The sequence below is a fragment of the Neolamprologus multifasciatus genome, chromosome 3, assembly GCF_963576455.1.
Source record: "Neolamprologus multifasciatus chromosome 3, fNeoMul1.2, whole genome shotgun sequence".
NCBI lineage: Eukaryota > Metazoa > Chordata > Actinopteri > Cichliformes > Cichlidae > Neolamprologus > Neolamprologus multifasciatus.
This window is the reverse complement of record NC_140441.1, coordinates 8,615,871-8,638,743: the sequence shown is the minus strand read 5'-3', so window position 1 is coordinate 8,638,743 and position 22,873 is coordinate 8,615,871. Positions and strand designations below refer to the sequence as shown.

At 37.9% G+C, this 22,873-nt stretch overlaps 1 protein-coding gene and 1 pseudogene across 5 annotated transcripts; both read right to left on the bottom strand.

Annotated features, from left to right (window-relative positions):
• Positions 1–1,611: 1,611 nt before the first annotated feature.
• LOC146521430 (desmocollin 2-like protein) lies at positions 1,612–10,830 on the bottom strand. Of its 4 annotated transcripts, XM_085154983.1 has the most exons (14): positions 8,185–10,830; positions 7,958–8,048; positions 7,643–7,851; positions 7,442–7,549; positions 7,135–7,287; positions 6,708–6,852; positions 6,465–6,619; positions 6,200–6,334; positions 5,851–6,036; positions 5,516–5,706; positions 3,855–3,938; positions 3,696–3,763; positions 3,421–3,536; positions 1,612–2,600 (listed from the first exon to the last, which is right to left on the bottom strand). In XM_085154983.1, the coding sequence occupies exons 1-14, from the start codon at positions 8,221–8,223 to the stop codon at positions 2,589–2,591; spliced, it is 1,692 nt and encodes a 563-aa protein (XP_085011109.1). In that variant the 5' UTR covers positions 8,224–10,830; the 3' UTR covers positions 1,612–2,588. The 4 variants fall into 4 exon arrangements, 3 of the variants coding, with proteins under 3 accessions (XP_085011109.1, XP_085011110.1, XP_085011111.1); XM_085154984.1 differs by lacking the exon at positions 3,855–3,938; XR_014873315.1 differs by lacking the exons at positions 1,612–2,600; positions 3,696–3,763 and having other exon boundaries at positions 3,425–3,536; positions 3,764–3,938.
• A 61-nt stretch (positions 10,831–10,891) lies between these two features.
• On the bottom strand, positions 10,892–19,332 carry LOC146521429 (desmocollin 2-like protein; annotated as a pseudogene). Its single transcript, XR_014873317.1, has 12 exons — positions 18,084–19,332; positions 17,857–17,947; positions 17,519–17,745; positions 17,336–17,440; positions 16,790–17,074; positions 16,547–16,701; positions 16,290–16,424; positions 15,939–16,124; positions 15,664–15,794; positions 15,528–15,595; positions 15,214–15,329; positions 10,892–14,707 (listed from the first exon to the last, which is right to left on the bottom strand). The product of XR_014873317.1 is annotated as a desmocollin 2-like protein (transcript).
• Positions 19,333–22,873: the final 3,541 nt, after the last annotated feature.

The window sequence follows — 22,873 nt, the reverse complement described above, 5'->3', positions numbered from 1 at the left end:
TTTCTGCAGCTCATTCATGATTCACGCTGTGAAAGTTTATCGAGTTTATCGATTATCAACAGGTTTATCTACATAATGTCTGCACGTCATTGCTCGTTGCATCTTTTGTTCTTTGGCATCTTTCTGTTTATGTCTGAAACAGACATAAACAAACTCGTTTAGAAACATGTTTTCTTTAAGTCAGTGTCAAAGGTGCGAAAACTGACTGCTACTAAATGAATATGGAGAGAGCCAGAACTTTATTTTTATTGGTCACCTGAAACCGAAATACGTAGTCAACAACTTATGTGTTCTAATAAGCAGCTTGTCATGTGAAAATCCTCCAGGTACCTTCTGTACAGAGTGTAGAAATAAGTGTCAAAATGATCCAGAAACTATATTCAGAGTCAGAGAGACAATTATTTAGCAAAAAATATCAAAAATCAGAACCATGAAACAGTTTCACAGTTAAAAGGTTTTCATGTGGAGATCAAATTCATTACTGCAATCCTACACCTCCTTCAACTCACCAGCTTTCACTTCCTAACATTTAATATCAGGTTTTCCACATTTCCACATTCCACATCCACAAACATTAGTCCTTTTCCAGATTACCAATTTGTTTTCTTGCATATTCTACTTTATATTATGTACTTTAAAATAACAGAGTTTTAAATCTGTCAAATTTCCACAGAACACAGAGAATTGATTTTTGTTACACTGATTTAAATCCAGTGTCACAACATGCCATCATCAACTAGAGGGCGCTCTAACATAAATAGAGGTTGATCTGTGTGTTTTTTACCTCCAACAACAATTCTTTAATCTGCACCTCTTTCATGAGCCTCATTGTGCTCGTACTAATTTAGACAGACAAGCTGCAAAGTCCCTGCATCTAATTTTTCATCTTAGGTGTAAATAATGTATAATGTCTTCACTTTTTTCCCACCCATTATCACCTAAAATGAATGGTCCGGAAAGAAGAAAACATCCACTTAGCATGAACAGGCCTTGTTGATGTCAGACGACAGAGGAGAATTGCCAGAATGAAAAAGGGACTCAAATAACCAGAAGACCACACAAGTTTTACTCCTGTCAGCTAAGAACAGAAGACGGGAAACACATGTCCTGGTCTAATGAGTCTCTGATGATGATTTCTGTTGTAACCTTGTGTGTGACATGAACGTGAGTAAGGAACAGTGGTGAACCAGGGACTAATGCACGCAGGGAGTGAAGGGTGGTCTGTGTGGTTCCATCAAACAGAAAAGCGACTGTGGCTCAAATTGCCAAAAAGATGCTGGTGATGCTGGTTCTGACAGAAAGGTGTCAGAATGCACGGTGCATCGCAGTTTGTGTTAGGAGGAGGCTAACAAATTTGAGGTATTGACTTGGCCTTTAAATTCCTCAGATCTCAGCTCACCTTCAGAAGTCCAGTGGAGTCTATACCTCAGTAGTTCAGGGCTGTTTGTCAGTAATAACACCAGTGCACCAATTAGGTCTGAAGAGGACTGAAGTAATTATAAGCCAAGGATTTGAAATCTTGGAACACTGCACATAGTGTATTATGTGTATGTGGGCTCCACCCTGTGAAACACTAGAGTGCACACAAAAGCTGAACACAATAAACAACCATTTTGGATCTGACCTTTATATACAGTACAAACAGAAAAATCACAAGGACATTTGTTTTGTTTTTTTTAATTACAAATTAACAGATTTTGGACAAAAACTTAAACAAATAAAAAGTAAAGACTAAAACTACAAACAGTACTGCTTTTAGTTGTATGGGTACATGTCTGCTTATTGTATGTTTGCTGATTATGCTGTTTTATAACCACATTCCTTTAAATGTTAAAAAAACCACAAGTAACTGCTACAGTACCAAAAATTAAACACAACTCCTTAATGTTAATGTCAAATAACAACTTAACAACGCAAAATACATATAGGGTATACACTGTCTTTTGACTGGGTTTTTCCTGTGCAGCCAGTTGTATTTAGTTTCAGGCAGTAACACGTTAGTGCTCCACCCTCATGCAGATTGTAACAGAGTAACAGACTACTGTTGGAAATGTTTCAACAACCTGACTTACAGTGAGCTCAAACTGCACCCGTCTCATAGTCAGCGAGTTGAAGTAAAACATGGTTACACACAATTTCTGCGCCATTTGGAAATTCTGCAGAAGTAAATCAACACTGCTTAAAATAGATTATTATGAAGGTGTAATTTTACAATTGTTATTTTGTTTCATTATGTATTTGTTTTAATGAAAATTTACCCTCCAAAAATAAAGATATAATTTTTTTAGAGAATTGATTGCTGAGGTACAAAGCTCCAAAATATTGCATCTACATAGTTTTTAGTGCAAACCACTTTTGCTTAAAAAAAACAACAAAAAAACGCAACAACATCAACAACAACAAAGTAAAGCAACAAGGAGCAATAGCAGATACACACCTGCACCACTTGATTGTTCTTTTTTTACATTGTTACCCCAGTAACAAGCCCAGCATTCAGACCGTGACCTCTGAGTCAGCTACAGAGCCACGTCCCCTGAATGCTGCCCATCCTCTTCTGTTCTGTTCCCTGTTGTTATTATTCCCTGTTATTACTCCCAAGCCTGGATAATAGGAGGAAGCATACAACACTTTCAAAGCTGCTGAGGACATGACTGAAGGTCATAATATATATATTACACATCGAGCAAACAGATCACCAACAAGTTAGAGAAATAATATCTTTTACAAACTTGTTACTCACTAAATTTACATTTATTTAACTGCAGAAAAAGAAACTTCTGCTATTTTATTTTTGATTTTTTTTTTTTTGCAAAGGTCTGCCACAAGACATTTTTGTTGGATGTATCAAAAACAAACAAATAATATGTTTGTAATAATAAACAACATTGCATGATGGAGATAGTGGCCATTTGATTCCCAATTATAAAGAACAGAGGTTCCCAAGAGCCACTGCAGGGGTGTGTGGTATGAAAAGAAAAAAAAAGAATGCTTGGACACTGCTAGCATAACTGACAGGTTATTGACGGGGCTTCTTATAAAGTTTGTATCTGTCTTGTGTGAAACTTGTATGAAAAGCATACAAGAGTGGAAACAGATATAAGATCCCTTGAAAAATTATATAAATGAAATGTAACTAAACGTAACTACTCCTGAAATTTTGGAGATAATTTGTAATACTTTTGGAGACATAATAAGCCACATGGAAAACATATATAATGATATATATAATAGATATACATATATAATGCCATAATTTGTTCACCCTGTCCAAATCATGAACAAACAGTATCCCACAGTTATTTATGTTTTTAAACCAATTTTTCTTGTAAAACAAAACGGAGAGCTAGCAAGTAAATATGTTTTTTGTTTCTTTTAGAAAAACTGGAAACGGAGACATAGGTTACAAATTACTATCCTTACCATGCTGTCCTCTGGGGCCTCTGTGTTAGATTTGAGTAGGATTCCTCCAGTGTCTCCAGAGTCATTAAGCTGCAATTTCTCTTTTTTTTTTAGACAAAAAAATACAAGGACCAGCACTGCAACAAAAAGCAGGCATATTCAAAATCAGAGCGCTTTCATGTGTGGTATACCCTACACTATTGTATGCAGCATTGTTCACTTCCTAATATGCAATGAGCAAACAACAAGAGAACCCCCATCTAACCCTTACAACTTAATCACAGTGGGATACTCACAAAGCAGTAGGAGGAGGACCACAAGACACAGTATAATCATAATTCCCAGTAGTCCGAAGCACACAGACCTGCAGGAAAAGGTGAATCAGTCATTTTTCCAAGTGTCCAGAAAGCAACCACACCCCATCTTACCCTGTATCCATATGTAACAAGTGTCACCTGGCAGTTTGTTGCTCTCTGCCAGGTGATTGGCTGAAGAGCTGTGAAAAGGTAGTGGGTGTGTGGGGTGAAGTCAACGCTCTTCTTTTTTAGTGTTTTAATAGAAGAATTGATCAAGCCCTAGATCGACTGCGTGCAGGGAAAGTGATCAATATTGTAGGCATATTGAGTGTTTTTTTTAGCTTTGTGATTTTGAATGGTTTCATAAAATTGATATTTTATTGGGTAATATTTTAATCGATAATGTTGTTTGTGTTTTTAAGCTGTGCTGTCTCTGCTGTTCTTATTTCGTTCTTTTGATTGATTTGTAATTTTGTTTTGGTTAGTCCGTCCAGCAGTAAAGGTGGTTATTGATTGGGAGTGAGTCGTGTAATGGCGGACTAACCTCCTTTGTTTTTTGTTTATTTGTTTGTGCCACTTCCCCTTATATCCCAGATTGCAGGTCATTTTTGCAGATTATTTTTGCTATGCTGATATTTACAGTGAGTTATAATAACTCGTACTGCGTACTAGCTAGCATGACAGAGTTTCTATACAGCTGGGTAGGTGCAATGATGTTACCGATAGTGAACTTTATTTTATTCATAAGGTTAGTTATTAGAGTTGCCAGTCGACCCGTAAAAAACACGTAATATTTTTCAGAGAAAATATTTCAGAGAAAATATTATGGGTTTCGCAATGAGCAGTTTGTCCCGTATTTCAGCTAGAATGGAAAAAGACACAAAGCTGAAGTTATTCTGTGTCCTTAGTTTGTCAGCTGCCTCTTATTCTTTTACTCTCCTGTTGCTACTTCAATCATGAAATTGATCAATGATCATCTGATTGGCTTTTCTGATGCAAGTCCCGTCTCTCTTGTTTATCGCCCAATTTGCACCAGAACGGGGAAACCAGCGGATGTCACGCTAAACAACAACAGTACGTTTAAGCTTGATCAGCTGTTGTTATAATTTATTTAATATTAATTTCTAGTATCAGCTGATGTTTGCTGGAGCCACAGCTGTAAAAGCTGCTGGTCATGATGTCAGTTTGGATATGTGGTGAGAGAGAAACATGAAGATGGAACCAGGAGATGTCCTTACTGAATCATCAGAGCTGAACAGGTGATGGAGAAACAGGTTTACCTTTTAGGTGACATGAATGAGTTGAAGGGAAGTTATAAACTGTTTCTGAGAGACAGATAACACCAGGATCCTTTTTTATGTAGCTGACAGCTGGTAACTGTGAAGGTGCGGGTCTAGCAAAGTTTTGGCAGGGGGGACAGGTAGGGTATTAACAGGGAGAGGGGGGCACAAAGAAATACTTTTCTTTATTATTCTCATTTAAAATGTCTGGCTGTTATTAAATAATTATCTGAATCTTACAACCAAAGTTTTTATCTGATGTAAAATGTATAGAAATCATACATATACCAACAATAATGGATTGGATTTATATAGCACTTTTCAAGGCACCCAAAGCGCTTTACAATGCCACTATTCATTCACTCTAACACTCACACACTGGTGTAGGCAAGCTACGGTTGTAGCCACAGCTGCCCTGGGGCAGACTGACAGAAGCGAGGCTGCCATATCGCGCCATCAGCCCCTCTGGCCAAGACTGTACATCGCTGTCACAACAGTGTTTCTTTTCATTCACAGGCTTTATTGCTTTTCCGATAATACCTGTTGGGCGGGTCTCTAGTCAAAATGCCCGGGCTGATCTTTCGTCCCAGTCCAGCCCTAACTGCATCCACTTTTTCAACATTGACATTCACAGGGATGGACTGCCACGTGGAACTGCTGCCATTCAGTGATGCTACATTTTGTGCAGTGATCTGAAGCTGGACATCGTTGGTCTTCTCATAGTCTAATGGCTGGAAAAAAGAAAAACATATTAAAGTTTATAAATATAAATCAGTTTTATATAGGCTGACTTTGCATTAGATGTGGTCCATGCAAAAAGCTTCCACCAACATAACTAAGTGATAATAATTTATTTAATAATAATCCAGTCTCACCTTTGAGATGTACAAAAGCCCTTCGTTTGTTTGGGGGTCAGTAACTATCCTGAAATTTCCATTTTCATTTCCTTTAGTAATGACAAACTGTGACATCCAGTTCGATGTGTTTATCGAATCTTTATCTTGAACAGGAATTCGAAGTAAAAGTTTTTCACTTTCATTTTCTTGCACAGTGACTTTATACTACAAGAAAAAAAAAAAAGGGGGGGGGGGGTTAATTGCTGTTTAATTATGTTAGTAAAAGACAATGTTTTGATGAAATAAGTAGAAAAAAATACCAAAATCAATCGATATGATTTCAGTTATTCAGCCAAATTACAAACTGACACTTCTTTCAAACACTTACAGATGATTTCATGAAGGTTGGTGGATTGTCATTAATATCACTCAGAGCAATATTTGCTGTCGATGTGGCAAACAGACCATTTGGTGCACCATTCATATCCTGGATTTTTACAGTCACCACATGGTTGTCTTTTAACTTTAAAAGAAATGTTACAAAGTATTATAATAAAAATATGTTGTAAAGCACTTGCATCATCGATTTCAATGATGAAAGTTATCAATTATATAAAGTTCACAGGTATCAGTGATGCAGAGGCAGTGCTCACCTCTCTGTCTAGGGTGTTGGTTGTTGTTGTGATGACACCTGTTTCTGGATGAATGGTAAACATGTCTGATCCAGATACGAGTGTATATTTAATCATCACATAGTTGTTGTAAATGTCGTCTCTGTCAGTTGCACTCACCACTCCCACCACAGTCCCTGTATTGTAACCCATAATCATTTAGAGCAACTGCTCTGAAAGTCAAATACCACAGAATCATCTATTACTGTATGTTGTCTTTCTCACCTGCACTACAGTGCTCAGGAACTGTAAAACATAAAGGACCTACAAACTCTGGAGCATTGTCATTGACATCATCTACAATCACTGTCAGGGGTATTTTCTCATCTAGCTCCACATTAGTATGCTTGTCAAAATATATCATCAAAATCTATAGAGGGAAAACAAACAAATGTTTGACTAGGTTAATGCACACAAATATAGAACGAGGAGGCAGGAACATAACAAGACTCCATATGTGAACTGTGCCAGTTCCAGGCTTGAATGAAAAAAGAAATAAAAAAAAAAAAAAGAAATAAACAAACATGCTCAGTAGAGGAACAAACACTCTGTAGCTATTTGAATGATTGATAAATCACCCGTTAAAGATGACTGTGGAACATTATTGGAACTCATTACAAATCTTCTAAATCAGCGTCATCTTCACACTCACATTATATACTGGGAACTCCTCACGATCCACTTTTTTGAGCAAGAACAGATCCCCCGTGTCTGTGTCCATACTGAACACTCCAGTTGGATACGTATCGACTCCTTTTCCTTCAATAAAGTACCAATAACGGCTGTTTGGGGAACCTGACCCCAGCTACAGTAAAAACCAAATAAAATCATACATGTGAAGGAAAAGAAAAAAAAAGGATTCTGTTATTCATAAAGTGTTCACAATCTGATGTGTATTGACAATAAACATTTGTATACCACAGTGATCATAAATTATGAAAATTAAACATTCAATTCACCCTGCCAATTAGTTTCGGATAGTTCCCTTCATCATTCTCCACTACATGCCACGGGGAATAACGAAAACATCTCCTTCTTTTAGAGGGAAGGGAGCTTTGGCCTCGTCGCTGTGACATTCCAACAAGTTTGGACATGTTAGAAAAAAGATGCACTGTTCCTGCTGAGCTGTATAAATGACTCACAATATGCAGTTGCCTTACATGTCTTTTCAAGATGGTACTGTGGACAAGGTGAACTTCCATCTTTCTTTCCAGTCCACTATTGTCCCGAGCAGACACAGAAAATATCCGTCCTCTTTCTCCCACTGAGACAGACGTTAAAGCTACGACTTCTCCGTTACTTTTTATTGTAAAACTCGGGTCCTTCACGGTTAACTGCACTGATTTTGCATCACAGCCGACGGTTTCAACTAAAAAGCGAGAAAGTGAAAGTTAAAAAGAGACATAAAACACAAAACATTCGGCTTACAACACTTTTTCAAACTGAAGAAATAACACAAATACACAGAGCGGCACCTTTTGCTACTTGGTATCCAGGTGGAATCATTTCAGGTACAATTACATAGAGAGATCTCTGGAGAAAGCACGACTCCACACAGGACAGGATCTGGAGGTGAAAGTGAGTTTCAAACTGACTTGTCACATTTAAATGTTTTAATACTTCTGGGGATGACAAAAGTGAGAGAAAGTAAACATGTATCAATCATGTAGGAGTGCTCTAAAACCAAACTAGGAGCACTTACCAGCATTAGGTAGGTGGAGGAAATCAAAACTTTCCCCATTATTGGAAAAAAAAGAAGACTGACTTTGTCCTGCGTCCAAGTGTTGGGAGTCTGGTTAGTGTAAGTGTGTTAACTCAAGAGCTTTGTCTCTTGTCTATTGCTTCACTTCTCTATCAATGTAAAAAGGCAGGCGTTTCTCAGACGGCACACCCAAGCGGAATTTTAAACAAGCAAAGTCACTTCGGGCTGTGCTCGCTGGTGTCTGCTGAGAAACCTCCCTGAAAGTTGCAGATATTCACGTTTTTTTTTCCCCACCAGCAGGGGCAACATATCTATTTTACTGCAAGACATTAAACCGCGACTAAATGCTTTAGTATTTCCCCTTAGCGAGTTTTAGTGGGACTGTAAGAGCTACAAATACACAGAATTAAAGCATGTAGCATTATTTATATAAATCTGTGCACGTATTTGAAGAAATACTGGTCTGTCTGCTTTTTTTGTCAAGACTTGTCTGCAGTAATGAATTAGTCATTGCTCATCAACACTAATACAGTTTCCTAATACAACACATCTACCAGGATTCACAGTTGTGGCCAACCAGCAAACCAACAGTAGTATTAACACTAAGATTTCGCTTAAACCCCACCAAGAATTAACCTTCGACCGAACCAGTTGTCACAAACAACTTTTCTTATTGCCATCTGGAAAAAGTAAAAGAAAGTCAATAATGATAACACTATCTATGCACTTCCTAGCAAAATGTTTTAAATAAGTCAGTGTTTTATAGCTTTTGTCATTGCCAATAAAACCAGCATTTTAAAAAAAAAAACTAATCTGTATGTTGTTAGGTGGGACATGAGCTGTGCTTGTTACTTGTGATCAGTGATATTAACAGCGTTACGAACAACGTTACTTTTTTTCAGTAACGAGTAATCTAACTAGTTACTATTTCTATCTTTACAATGGCGGAACAGTTACTAACAAGAAAATGCATTGCAGTCGCGTTATTGGAGATTATGTATCAGAATTTCAGGAGCAGGACCATGCCTCCAAACTCGCTCCTTCCGGCTGCTTCCGGTTGCTTCCGGTTGTCATCTATATAGGTTCCCCCTTTTCTGCAAACCGTTCATTCTCATTTATGTGCCCCTCCCTCCCTCCTTGTACTCAATTCTTTAACTTCTTCACTCCTATTTAGTATATGGGATCTGCCAGGCCCAGGTGCCGTCGCCAGTCCCCTTCGAGGCCTTCCCCAAACCGCAGCTCAATTCATGTCAAAGCATTCACCTTTACCTACTAAAACGCTGTCAATCCTAAAATGAGGACGTGGGTCCAGGTAGTGAACTACTTTTTAAAACACTGATGGTTGAAGCTGAACAGAAATAGCTGTCTATGTACATAATCTGGGCACTACAGCTTTAAGTAGTTGTGCATGCTCACTTTCTGGCAGATGATCACTTTTTGGCCGAACACCTGGAGCTGGGTGGGGGGGGGAGACTATTGCATGAGTGCTGCTGTTTGACTGAGGATAAATAAAGTAGTCGTGGTAAACCGATCGCATGACCACTTTAAGATGACAAAGCAAAAAGATGATATATAACAGTTTTTCCAATTGTGTTGATAGGCCACGTAAAACCAGAGTCATGATAAACAATATATATACGTGACATCTTTTCCTCACCTTTAATGTCTAAGGACAGCTCTAGCAAGCACTCTCAGCTTATGAGCATAAAAAAAGAAACAAAACAAAGAACACCCGTGTTGGTGGAAAAATGTAAAATGTTGACCAATCAAAAAATGTTATGGCAACATAACATTTGGATGTTTAGGAAGAGGGGGGGATTTAAGGAGTGATGGTGAGAGAGCGACAGAGAGAGCGACAGAGAGAGAGAGTTTGTGAGAGATTTAGTGTGTTTGGAGTGTGTATATGTGGTTGTTACAGTAAAAAAAATGTACCTTTTTCTAATCAGGGTTTATGTTTTTTGTCTGATTTTAGATCAGTTGTGCTAATACAGTATGTCAAAATGAAAACATAACTGTAAATTCAGACATGTGAGGTTGTGCTGAAAAGAATGATATAAGTGAAACCTAAACTGGGACTGAACTAAACAAACAATGACGACAATGACACTCAGCCAGGCCATTGAGTGTTTGCTTTCAGCAGTTCAGGTTCATGCTCATGTCATGTTCAAAGTACTTCACGTTCAAGGTTTTACATTCATCTGTTCAGGTTTCATCTTATGTCTCGTGTCATTGTCTCCATAGTTTGTTTAGCTCATTCCCAGATTAGGTTTCACTTTTGTTTGGCCTCGCCTTGTTTTTCTGTTTTGGTTTTTCCTTTTTTTATCAGCCGTAATAAAGGCTCACTTATTGTTTGATCATTGGTTTATTTCTCCTGTGTTTGCTTTTGGGTCTGCTCCACAAACACATCGGCCATGACGGCCGTGACAATTTTATTTTTCTGGGACTTTTTTTTATACCACTGTGGTTGTGAATCTTACTTCACAGCACAGGTAGTCTAAATCTCAAAAAGCAAAAAGCAAGGTTAGAGAGTGCATTGAAGGTGAAAGTGAGTTTCAAACTGACTTGTCACCTTTAAATGCTTTAATACTTCCTGGCATGACAAAAGTGACAGAAAGTAAACATGTATCAATCATGTAGGATTGCTACATGACCAAACTAGAAGCACTTACCAGCATTAGGTAGGTGGTGGAAATCAAAACTTTCCCCATCTTGGAAAAAAAAAAAAAGACTGACTTTTTCCTGCGTCCAAGTGTTGGGAGTCTGGTTAGTGTAAGTGTGTTAACTCAAGAGCTTTGTCTCTTGTCTATTGCTTCACTTCTCTATCAATGTAAAAAGGCAGGCGTTTCTCAGACGGCACACCCAAGCGGAATTTTAAACAAGCAAAGTCGCTTCGGGCTGTGCTCACTGGTGTCTGCTGAGAAACCTCCCTGAAAGTTGCAGATATTCACGTTTTTTTTCCCCACCAGCAGGTGCAACATATCTATTTTACTGCAAGACATTAAACCGCGACTAAATGCTTTACTATTTCCCCTTAGCGAGTTTTAGTGGGAGCTACAAATACACAGAATTAAAGCATGTAGCATTATTTATATAAATCTGTGAACGTATTTGAAGAAATACTGGTCTGTCTGCTTTTTTTGTCAAGACTTGTCTGCAGTAATGAATTAGTCATTGCTCATTTGGACTAATGCAGTTTCCTAATACAACACATCTACCAGGATTCACAGTTGTGGCCAACCAGCAAACCAACAGTAGTATCAACACTAAGATTTTGCTTAAACCCCACCAAAAACTAACCTTAGACCGAACCAGTTGTCACAAACAATTTTTCTTGTTGCCACCTGGAAAAAGTAAAAGAAGGTCAATAATGATAACACTATCTATGCACTTCCTGGGAAAATGTTTTAAATAAGTCAGTGTTTTATAGCTTTTCTCATTGCCAATAAAGCCAGCATTTACAAAAAAAATTATAATAACAATCTGTATGTTGTTAGGTGGGACATAAGCTGTGCTTGTTACTTGTGATACCACATATAACAACCCATTGTATAGGTTGCTGTGAAAAATATGCATATATGGCACAAAACATCAGGATTGACATTAGAAAGTGATCATGGCTGTCATGACTGGATCATAAATGTTGATAATATAATATACTCAGGTGGCTCAAGCCATATACATTTATTATTTTTTGGAATTTTTGTCTGGGGCCGGGACTGTGACCAGGCGTTTTGAGTTATTTTTTTCTGTTTTTGATTTCCTTATGTTAGATTGCGATTAAGTTCTTGTGTTATAATTCAGTTAGGGAGTAATTGAGTTTCATTCTAGATTTTGTTTCATCTATGTCTCCTGATTTATGAGTCTTTTCCTCTCCTCTATGTAGTCTGTCTTGTCCTCAGTGTTTTTACTTTCAGTTATCTCAGTGCGTTATTCTCTCCCTGTGTTACATTGTCTAAGCTTGTGTTGTCAAGTCTCCATTATGTTTCCTGTTGTATTTTGCAAGTGTTTTTTTTTTTTTTATTATTTTCAGTGGGTTTAGTTTTGCTTCCCCTGTGGCGTCATGTTCATTTGTGTCAGCTGTGTTTCCTCAGGTGTTTCCACTTCCCTCATTACTCTCCTGTATATTTAAGTCCTCTGTCTTCCTCTCCTCCTTGTCATGTCACCATGTCAAGTCAGGTCACTGAGTGTTTGCTTGCAACAGTTCAGGTTCATGCTCATGTCATGTTTGAAGTACTTCACGTCAAGGTTTTACATACACCTGTTGAGTTTTCATCTTATGTCTCGTGTCATTGTCTTCATAGTTTGTTTAGTTCAGTCCCAGTATAGGTTTCACTTTAGTTTCACATGTTTTATTGTTTTTTTTTTTGTTTGTTTGTTTTTAATATCAGCCGTAATAATGGTTTGATCATCAGTTCATTTCTCCTGTGTTTGCTTTTGGGTCTGCTCCACAAACATGCAGGGCATGTTGTGTTTTTGAATCTTACTTCATGGGGTAGGTAGTCTAAATCTCAAAAAGCAACAAGCAAGGTTAGAGAGTGCATTAAAGGAATACCACAGTTATTACTCATGTTTCCTGAGTAGAATATTTCTCATTTCTAACTTTTATTTATTTTTTTAAATATTCAAGTTTATTCAACAAAAAATTATAATGTATTTCAATTGAGATAATCTCCACCTCCCTTTTCAACTTTACTTCCACATACATTGACCTACAGACACCATTCAAACTTTAAAACAAAGCCAAGACATTGAGCCACTCAGCTTGCATGTCTCTTTTCAATATCTTTTATAGCTTTTCCTTCAGTTCCTGTTCAAGTTTCATGTTTTATTCCCACATTTCAGAATTTATAGTAGGTGCCTATATGACGGTATGTTGGCAGTTAATTCCCTGTTTCATTAGTACCTACTTGGATCAACTCTGCGTGGTTTGCAGGGTTTGCCATCAGGTTATAGTACGTGCTCAGCCAGATTTCCAAGTGATCCAAACAGGTACTAAAGTGTGGCACCGTCAGACTGCATGCCACTGATTGGTTGGTCAGTAGCATCATTCGATGAGTCACTAGAGCATCTTGTTCACGAAAATAGCATTTTTGAAATTAGTCAATAAAGGAAATGGTTACAAAAAACTAATTTAAGTTCAGATAGTGGAACATTACACACATTTTAATGCTCAATTTGTTTTTAATTTTTTACTGGGTTTTCACTGTACAGCCAGTTGTATTTAGTTTCAGGCAGTAACACTTTACCTCTCCAGTTCTGCTCTTGTGCAGATTGTAACAGGACTACTGTTGGAAATGTTTCAATAACCTGCACCCATTTGACAGTCAGGGAGTTGAAATAAAACACAGTAACACAGTATTTCTGTGCCATTAGGAAATTCAGCAGGAGTAAATCAACACTGAATAAAATAGATCATTATGAAGGTCTAATTTTACATTACATATTGTGAAATATTAGGCAGTTATTTTCTTTCATTATGTATTTGTTTTACTTCAAATATATCTGCAAAGATGAAAATCAATAACAATAAAAACAAGCAACAAGGCGAAAAAAGAAATGCACTTTCTTACTGCAGACAATGATTTAAATAAAAATAAGAGTAAAACATACCATAGTTGCAACTAACTAATATACAAGCAAACATGAGTAGCTGAATTTCAACCCAAATTAACCAGAACTTCTAGTCCATGAACTAAGAGCTAAAAGGTTCCCTTAAGGTGGTTTTGTAAGTTCTCCCACCAATATCTTGAGTGCAAGCAAAATTGTGCATTTACATATGAAAAAGCAAAACCAGTTTTGGGGTTTTTTTTGTTTTGTTTTTTCCATTTCCCTTAACAGCTTTCTGATTTAATTTAAGTTAATGATAATCAACATTTTATGTGGTATACCCCGAAAACAGCTGGATTTTTATGAGAAATTGCTTTCCAACCAGAAACGTCCCTGCACCAAAGACTCTGCCCTCCAAAAATAAAGATATGATTTATTCTTTTTAGACCTTGAGCTACAAAGCTCCAAAAGATTGCTTGGTAAGGAGCTCCTGTGGTGGAAATGTTGCTAATGCCATACAACACAAAGTATGCACAACTAACAGCATCTGCTTAGTTTTTAGCCCAAACCACTTTAACATTAAAAATACAAACAAAGGAACAACAAAAAACTCACAACAACAATAACAGCAAAGAAATAAAGCAAAAAACAGCAATAGCATATATATATATATATATACATATATATATATACACACACATACTTACCCCGGAAACAAGCTATTCAGACCCAATCTGCATCTTTTACATTTTAAAGTAAACAGCATTAATCTGGAGTGACTGTTTTCGTTTCTTTCTGCAGACCTTTGCAAGAGTTTTTAACTTTCATCCGAATGTGTTCAGAAAGTCATGGTTATCGTTTTCATTATTATCACTGCAGCATCTGATAGAGCCAGTTACACAGCCACGTCCTTAGAACCTTAGAAGTGAATGATATCGTCTGCGTATTGCCCTTTTGTTCCCATTTGGATCAGTTTCTAGAAGACACAGGCAGTTTGTTAATATTCCCTGTTATTACTGATGGTCAGATATTGCACATCGGGCTAACAGATCACCAACAATTTAAAGACCAAATATATTTTACCAAAAGCTGAGAAATGCTGAGGTTTGCACAGGATACTATCCAGACTTAGAGAAAAAGACAATATTACAAATGGGATTTAACTCATGTTTGTAATCATAAAAAAAAAAAAAAAATACCTGATGTATATAGCGACCATTTGTTTTACAGAAAACCTCTACCAACAGGCTGACCAATGGTGTTTGAGGTTTTTCTTTCAAGCCAAGATTAATCATTACACCCTTAACATAAACCATTTAGTGTTTGGTCAGTCTCGAAACGGAGACGACTGATGAGACTTGCTTCAATCAAAGCAAAAGCAGCAATAAAACAAATAAAGCCGAAGGGGGTGGGGGGAAGCAAATATGGTTTCTTTGTGAATAACTGTAAGCTGAGACGGTGCTTCCACATTACTAACCTTACCGTGCTGTCCCCTGGGACGTCTATGTTGGATATGAGTGGGATTCTTCCTGTGTTTCCTGGTTCATTAAGCTGCAATTTCTCTCTCTTTGTTAGACAGAAAAATGCAAGAAGCAGGACTGCAACAAAAAGCAGGCGTGTTCAAAATCAGAAGTCAAAGAGTTCTTTTATGTGTGGTAGGCATCACAAGAATGACCATAGCAGCATTATACACTACACTGGTGTATGCAATAGTGTTCACTTCCTAATATGCAATGAGCAAACTACAAGAGAACCCCTATCTAACCCTTACAACTTAATCACAATGGGAGACTCACAGAGCATCAGGAGCAGGACCACAGGGCACAGCATAGTCATAATTCCCAGTAGTCCAAAGGACACAGAGCTGCAGGAAAAGGTGTATCAGTCATTTTCCAAGAGTCCAGACAAAGGAAACAACCATACCCATCTTACCCTGCATCCACTTTTTCAACATTGACATTCACAGGGATGGACTGCCACGTGGCACTGCTGCCATTCAGTGATGCTACATTTTGTGCAGTGATCTGAAGCTGGACATCGTTGGTCTTCTCATAGTCTAATGGCTGGAAAAAAGAAAATTATATAAAAGTTTATGAATACAAATCAGTTTTATATAGGCTGACTTTGCATTAGATGTGGTCCATGCAAAAAGCTTCCACCAACATAACTAAGTGATAATAATTTATTTAATAATAATCCAGTCTCACCTTTGAGATGTACAAAAGCCCTTCGTTTGTTTGGGGGTCTGCAACTATCCTGAAATTTCCATTTTCATTTCCTTTAGTAATGACAAACTTTGACATCCAGTTCGATGTGTTTATCGAATCTTTATCTTGAACAGGAATTCGAAGTAAAAGTTTTTCACTTTCATTTTCTTGCACATTGACATTATACTACAAGAAAAAAAAAGCGGGGGGGGGGGGGGTTAATTGCCGTTTAATTGTGTTAGTAAAAGACAATGTTTTGATGAAATAAGTAGAAAAAAAATACCAAAATCAATCGATATGATTTCAGTTATTCAGCCAAATTACAAACTGACACTTCTTTCAAACACTTACAGATGATTTCATGAAGGTTGGTGGATTGTCATTAATATCACTCAGAGCAATTATTGCTGTCGATGTGGCAAACAGACCATTTGGTGCACCATTCATATCCTGGATTTTTACAGTCACCACGTGGTTGTCTTTTAACTTTAAAAGAAATGTTACAAAGTATTATAATAAAAATATGTTGTAAAGCACTTGCATCATCTATTTCAATGCGATTTTCAATTAAAGTTCACAGGTATCAGTGATGCAGAGGCAGTGCTCACCTCTCTGTCTAGGGTGTTGGTTGTTGTTGTGATGACACCTGTTTCTGGATGAATGGTAAACATGTCTGATCCAGATACGAGTGTATATTTAATCTTCACATGGTCGGTGCCAATTTCGTCTCTGTCAGTTGCACTCACCACTCCCACCACAGTCCCTGTATTGTAACCCATAATCATTTAGAGCAACTGCACTGAAAGTCAAATACCACAGAATCATCTATTACTGTATGTTGTCTTTCTCACCTGCACTACAGTGCTCAGGAACTGTAAACTGTAAAGGGCCTACGAACTCTGGAGCATTGTCATTGACATCATCTACAATCACTGTCAGGGGCAATTTCTCCTCTATCTCCACATTAGTATGCTTGTCAAAAGCACGCACTACAACTCCTCACGATCCACCTTTTTGGGCAAGAACAGATCCCCCGTGTCTGTGTCCAGACTGAACACTCCAGTTGGATACGTATCGACTCCTTCTCCTTCAATAGTAAAGTACATATCATGGCTTGCTGAGTGATCTGACACCAGCTACAGGAGAATCCAAATAAAATCATAAACAAAAACAAAAAAAAGGATTCTGTTATTCATAACGAGTTTATCATGAAGCAGTCTGCTGTGGGCTCTTTCAGCTCACAGTGTCATGAAATAGATCAAAAGTGTACACAGTTTACAATATGGTACTGTAGCTCAAACACATAACATCAAAGAAAATAATAACATTAATGTCAGCTGAATGTAATCTGAATCAGATCAAATGGGGGGCGTATATAAATTTAACATTCAATTCACCTTCTCAAGGAGTATTGGATAGTTCCCTTCATAATTCTCGACTACAGACATCGGAAAACGACAGGCCCGTCTTTTAGAGCGGTTCAGGGAGCCTTGGCCTCGTCGCTGTGTCATTCCAACAAGTTCAGACATGTTAGATAAAAAAAAAAGGACTGTGCCTTCTGACCTGTATAAACGACTCACAATAGGCAGTTGCCTTACGTGTCTTTTCGGCATTGTACTGCGGACAAGGTGAACTTCCATCTTTCTTTCCCGTTCAGTCTTGTCCTGAGCACACACAGAAAATGTCCGTCCTCCTTCTCCCACTGAGACAGACGTTAAAGCTACGACTGCTCCGTTACTTTTTATTGTGAAACTCGGGTCCTTCACGGTTAACTGCACTGATTTTGCATCACAGCCGACGGTTTCAACTGAAAAGCGAGAAAGTGAAAGATAAAAAGAGACATAAAACACAAAAAATTTGGCTATTCGGCAACACTTTTTCCAAATAGAGGGAATAACACAAATAAACAGAGCGGCACCTTTTGCTACTTGGTATCCAGGTGGAATTATTTCAGGTACAATTACATAGAGAGATCTCAGCAGAAAGCACGACTCCACACAGGACAGGATCTGGAGGTGAAAGTGAGTTTCAAACTGACATGTCACGTTTAAATGTTTTAATACTTCCGGGGATGACAAAAATGACAGAAAGTAAACATGTATCAATCATGTAGGAGTGCTCTAAAACCAAACTAGAAGCACTTACCAGCATTAGGTAGGTGGTGGAAATCAAAATTTTCCCCATCTTAGGAAAAAAAGAAGACTGACTTTGTCCTGCGTCCAAGTGTTGGGAGTCTGGTTAGTTTAAGTGTGTTAACTCAAGAGCTTTGTCTCTTGTCTATTGCTTCACTTCTCTATCAATGTAAAAAGACAGGCGTTTCTCAGACGGCACACCCAAGCGGAATTTTAAACAAGCGAAGTAGCTTCGGGCTGTGCTCGCTGGTGTCTGCTGAGAAACCTCCCTGAAAGTTGCAGATACTCACGTGTTTTCCCCATCAGCAGGGGCAACATATCTATTTTACTGCAAGACATTAAACAGCGACTAAATGCGGTTTAATGTCTGGAAAAAGACATTAAACCTCTAAAACTCTTCCCCTCAAAGAGTTTTAGCGGGCTTATAAGAGCAACAAATACACACAATTAAAGCATGTAGCATTATTTATATCAATCTGTGCATAAAGAGTATAAACAATATTCTTATAACACGTGTACCTGCATGCTACAGGTACACTTATTTGAAGAAATACTGGTCTGTCTGGTTTTTTTTTGTCAAGACTTGTTTGCAGTAATGACTTGGACTTTGCTCATCAGGACTAATAAATATTTATTTTTGTCAATCTGTTGCAACAGATCTACCAGGATTCACAGTTGTGGCCAACCAGCAAACCACCAGTAGTATCACCACCAAGATTTCGCTTAAACCCCACCAAGAATTAACCTTAGACCGAACCAGTTGTCAGAAACAACTTTTCTTATTGCGACCTGGAAAAAGTAAAAGAAAGTTAATAATGATAACACTATCTATACAATTCCTAGAAAAATGTTTTAAATAAGTCAGTGTTTTATAGCTTTTCTAATTGCCAATAAAGCCATTTGAAGATTACACAGCTACATTCTCGCTTGAAAATAACTTTTTCAAAAGTTTATTTTGTGACCCAATCAGAGTAATAATTCAAACTCCGCCACTCTGTGTTTCTCCACCACTGCCTCGTTTGCGTTTTGGACGAAATGGATTCTGGGATACTGCATTTCGTCATTTCGAGCTAATTGGAGACCAAAACAGCCTTACAAGTCTGTGATTGCCTGTTTTTTTGGCACAAATATAACGGTGTACAGAAAGAGTTGAGCACGCACAGGCAGAAATGTTGAGAGCGCGAGCAACACATTGCGAGTGAGCGCAAATGCAAAAACCGAGCGAGAGGGCCTGCTATTGTGTGTGTGTGTGTGGATAATAGAGATTGAAAATGTGATGTCATTCGAGGGTAAAACCGCAAAGAATTCTGGGAACTCGTGGCAAGAGGTACTAGCGCACGCAGGCTTTCAATTGAAATCAGTTACACAGCGATAAAAAGAAACACAAAAAACTGTCAAGAAGCTGTTGTATTATTAACTGCAATAGCCGGTCGCATGACAGCCACGGGAAGCCGACGGGTAAAGAGATCGTTTTTTTTAATCGGATTACGTCGTTGAAGAGAAATTATTCGAGCCATGTTTCTGAAGTAAAAAGAGGCGACGGATGGCCTGGATTGCAGCCATTCAAAGACCAAATATAACGTCCCAGAACACTCCAGCTCACAGGTTAGTCTGCTCCAAGCATTTCCACAAAGGTCAGTGTTTTATAGTAGTTAATACGTCATTTTTCATAACATAATTGGTGATATAGGTTACAAGCAAGTCTGGCGCTGAACAGAAATTGTGGCGCTATGCTATCACTAATTGCCCAGTACGATTACAGCATACAATATTATTGTCACTGCTACATTTCTGTAATGCGAACCAGAAATTATTTCCACTACTAATTAATTACCGTTGAGCTCAAAGGTCCTATTAGTAAACGGTTAACGAATGTGTATTTATGAAGACGATTTGTGAGACTGGTAAACTTATGATACGTATGATGGTCTTTCGTTCTACACGGTGCATTTCAAGGTCCTGTACCCATCCGTCGGTAAACTGTACCGGGGCTTGTTGCAGTGACCTTAAGTTACTAAACTTCATGAGTGTATGCACTCACTCCAAGAACCGTATAATTATAAATATGAGCGTGGTGAAAGTTGGGCAGCACGTCTTTCGCCCCTCTGTGTGCTCGTAAGGGTCTAAACCTTTCACTCCTTTGATTTTTTTCCTCGTATCTTTTCTTTGCCTTTTCATCAAGTCTGTCTTTGTACAGACCGGCATTGTTCTCCTTCGTTTTGTACATAACTTTTTTGGGGGGCAAAGAAAAAGCAAGAAGGTACTGGAACCAGAGAATGAACGTTTTGCGGTGCTGCAAATGCTTGCATTTGATGCGGTACTTTGATTGTTTTGCCACGAGTTACCGGCATGCAATGCGCGAAAGTCACGTGGTCTGTCAATCTCTATAGCAAACACTGAAATACAATGAATGAATTTTGTTCACTCAAATTTGGCTTTTCTTTGCTCAAAATAAATTTCTCCTCAAAAATGCAACACTTGCACCTGCAATTTTTTTTACGTGCGCTCAGAATAGCGGCACAAAAATAAACGCCATACGTAAAAAGTCCAAAACACGTAAAAACACAACAGAAGTGCTCCAGGATGCTAGGCGCAGTGTTGCGCTTTTTTTACCTGGTGGCTACACAAGCCAGGAAGTACCAACGACCGGATTTGGTGTGTGGTAGTGACAGGTAAACAAAGTTTTTTTTTTTAATTATTTGAATATATATGAGTGCTTGTGTATAAATACACAAACAATACACATATGCTTTCAACTGTGTATTTTAAGTGATCTAGGTAGCTCTGTTTTGAAAGTTCAGTTAACGCTAGAAATGTGCTTTGGAGTTTGTATGTGTTTTGTCTCTAGGGGCCACTACATATATTTATATATAAACATATATAAATAAAACCACTTTTTTTTTACATTAGTAATTTGTAACACCCCTTTCAACACTTGGGATACAGATTTAAATGGTTACCTGTGTGTTGGGCCAATAGCTGAGGTTCGACTACTGGAGCAGAGTGGATGACTAATGAAACGCTCTGAGAACTTGGTTTGATCAATTTGTATTCACAATTAAAGAATCTCACAAACATACAATGAAAACAATAACAGTACATGAAAGGAAAAAATGGGCCCAAGTCATGGAAAATAATAAACAAAACACACACAACCCCGGGCGATTTGACTCAGTCTCTCTCTCGTGTCAGCCGACACCCTTAAGTGTGAGTCCAGCAATGAGGATTCTCCTTGCAGGATGTGCAAAGGAGGAATGAAGTGCAAATCTGTCCTACCACTTAAGTAGAGTTTGTACAGTTCACGGTTCGTCCAAAGAATTTAGTTCTCTTCTTAAAACAATCATCTCAAGGATCCTGGAGGGGTGGCTCGCCATCTTTGGACTGGATCGTCACTGAACTGTACTCCCAAGTAAAAAAAAAAACTGACCTGTATAACACAGTCAGAATAACATTCAAAAATCTATATTTAGTCATTTATACATATATCCTTTCTTATGTTTCGTTCATACATACTAACAAATTAGCATTTTACCTTTCCAGTATACAGAAAGAACGACAGAATATTCCAAAACATAGACAATGATAACTTCTTACCAAAGTAACCAATAAAATGGGCTCTCCTGGAGCTTCAAAATGGCGATGGTGCAGCGTTGTAGCACAACTACAAAGAAACATAACCCCATTTTCTTTAAACTGTATTCATCTCACAATGAACACAATTAAGGATTGATATTGGAACATATCAACATCTACAGCATACATATAACTTACAATCTTTACATGCATCATCATAGGAAGCTAACAAACTCTAACATACAGTTTAATCCTTACAATCACACATGTACAGCCACATGGCTAATAGCGATAGCCGCTAGCATGTCATCGTTAGTGGCTTAAACTCACAATATTCTTGTTCACAACAAATTAGCTCACCCAGAAGAATCCGAGCAGTAACAAACTCCTTTCTGGTTAACAACAATTTCCAGATAGTTTATTTCCACCGTACAATCCGACTGAATAAAAGCAACCACGCTTTCAACTAGGAAAAAACGGACTTTTCTTCCTCTTTCCTGATATCCGTAGCTGCTACGCAGTGAACGGCAGGAGGCGGTACTTCCCCCTGTATACTTCAAGGACCATCAGGACATTATAGACATCTTCTATTTTATTAATTCTCAACAAAATAATTTAACTTAATAAAACTTAACAGTGAACTCAAAATACTAACATCACTCATAACACACTAAAACCCTTAGTAACTCTCCAGGGTTACAAATTCCTTTTGTGCATAATTTTATATTATTGTTAATAATAAATTAATAAAAGCAACAAAACAACCTGAAGAGCCGGTTCGGAGCCGAAAGAGCCGGTTCTCTAAAAAGAGCCAGAAATCCCATCACAACAGACTATTAGAACCAGCACTGAGGCCTGTTACATTTATAGTGTTAGAGCAATGGCTGCAACTTACAGCCTTTAAACTAGCGATTAAAATGCTGACAGTAAACTCGTCAGTCCAGATGTTAGCACATTACTTTGTGATACTTAGAGTTAAAACAACTGAGACAGGCTGATTAAAATAACAGCTGTGAGTTGAACATATGAGTGCACAGATTCATTCTCAACTGGACATAAATGATGATCAAAGGTTGTATATATGATGTATTCATCAAATCCCAGCCTCTAACACAGTGCGCTGAATCTCAGCATTGAATTTCCAGTATATTCTAATCAGTGCAATTTAAGCATTCACTGAACCTACAGTATCTACACCTGTGTGGCAAATGTGTGGTAAAGACACGGATA

Excerpts from the sequence above, each read along its gene's own strand:
- LOC146521430 (XM_085154983.1), bottom strand. The coding sequence starts at position 8,223 with ATGGGGAAAGTTTTGATTTCCTCCACCTACCTAATGCTG. Across the intron at positions 7,550-7,642 it reads GTACCATCTTGAAAAGACAT|CGACGAGGCCAAAGCTCCCT; the intron begins GTAAGGCAACTG and ends GGAATGTCACAG. Across the intron at positions 6,037-6,199 it reads CAACCTTCATGAAATCATCT|TATAAAGTCACTGTGCAAGA; the intron begins GTAAGTGTTTGA and ends TTTTTCTTGTAG.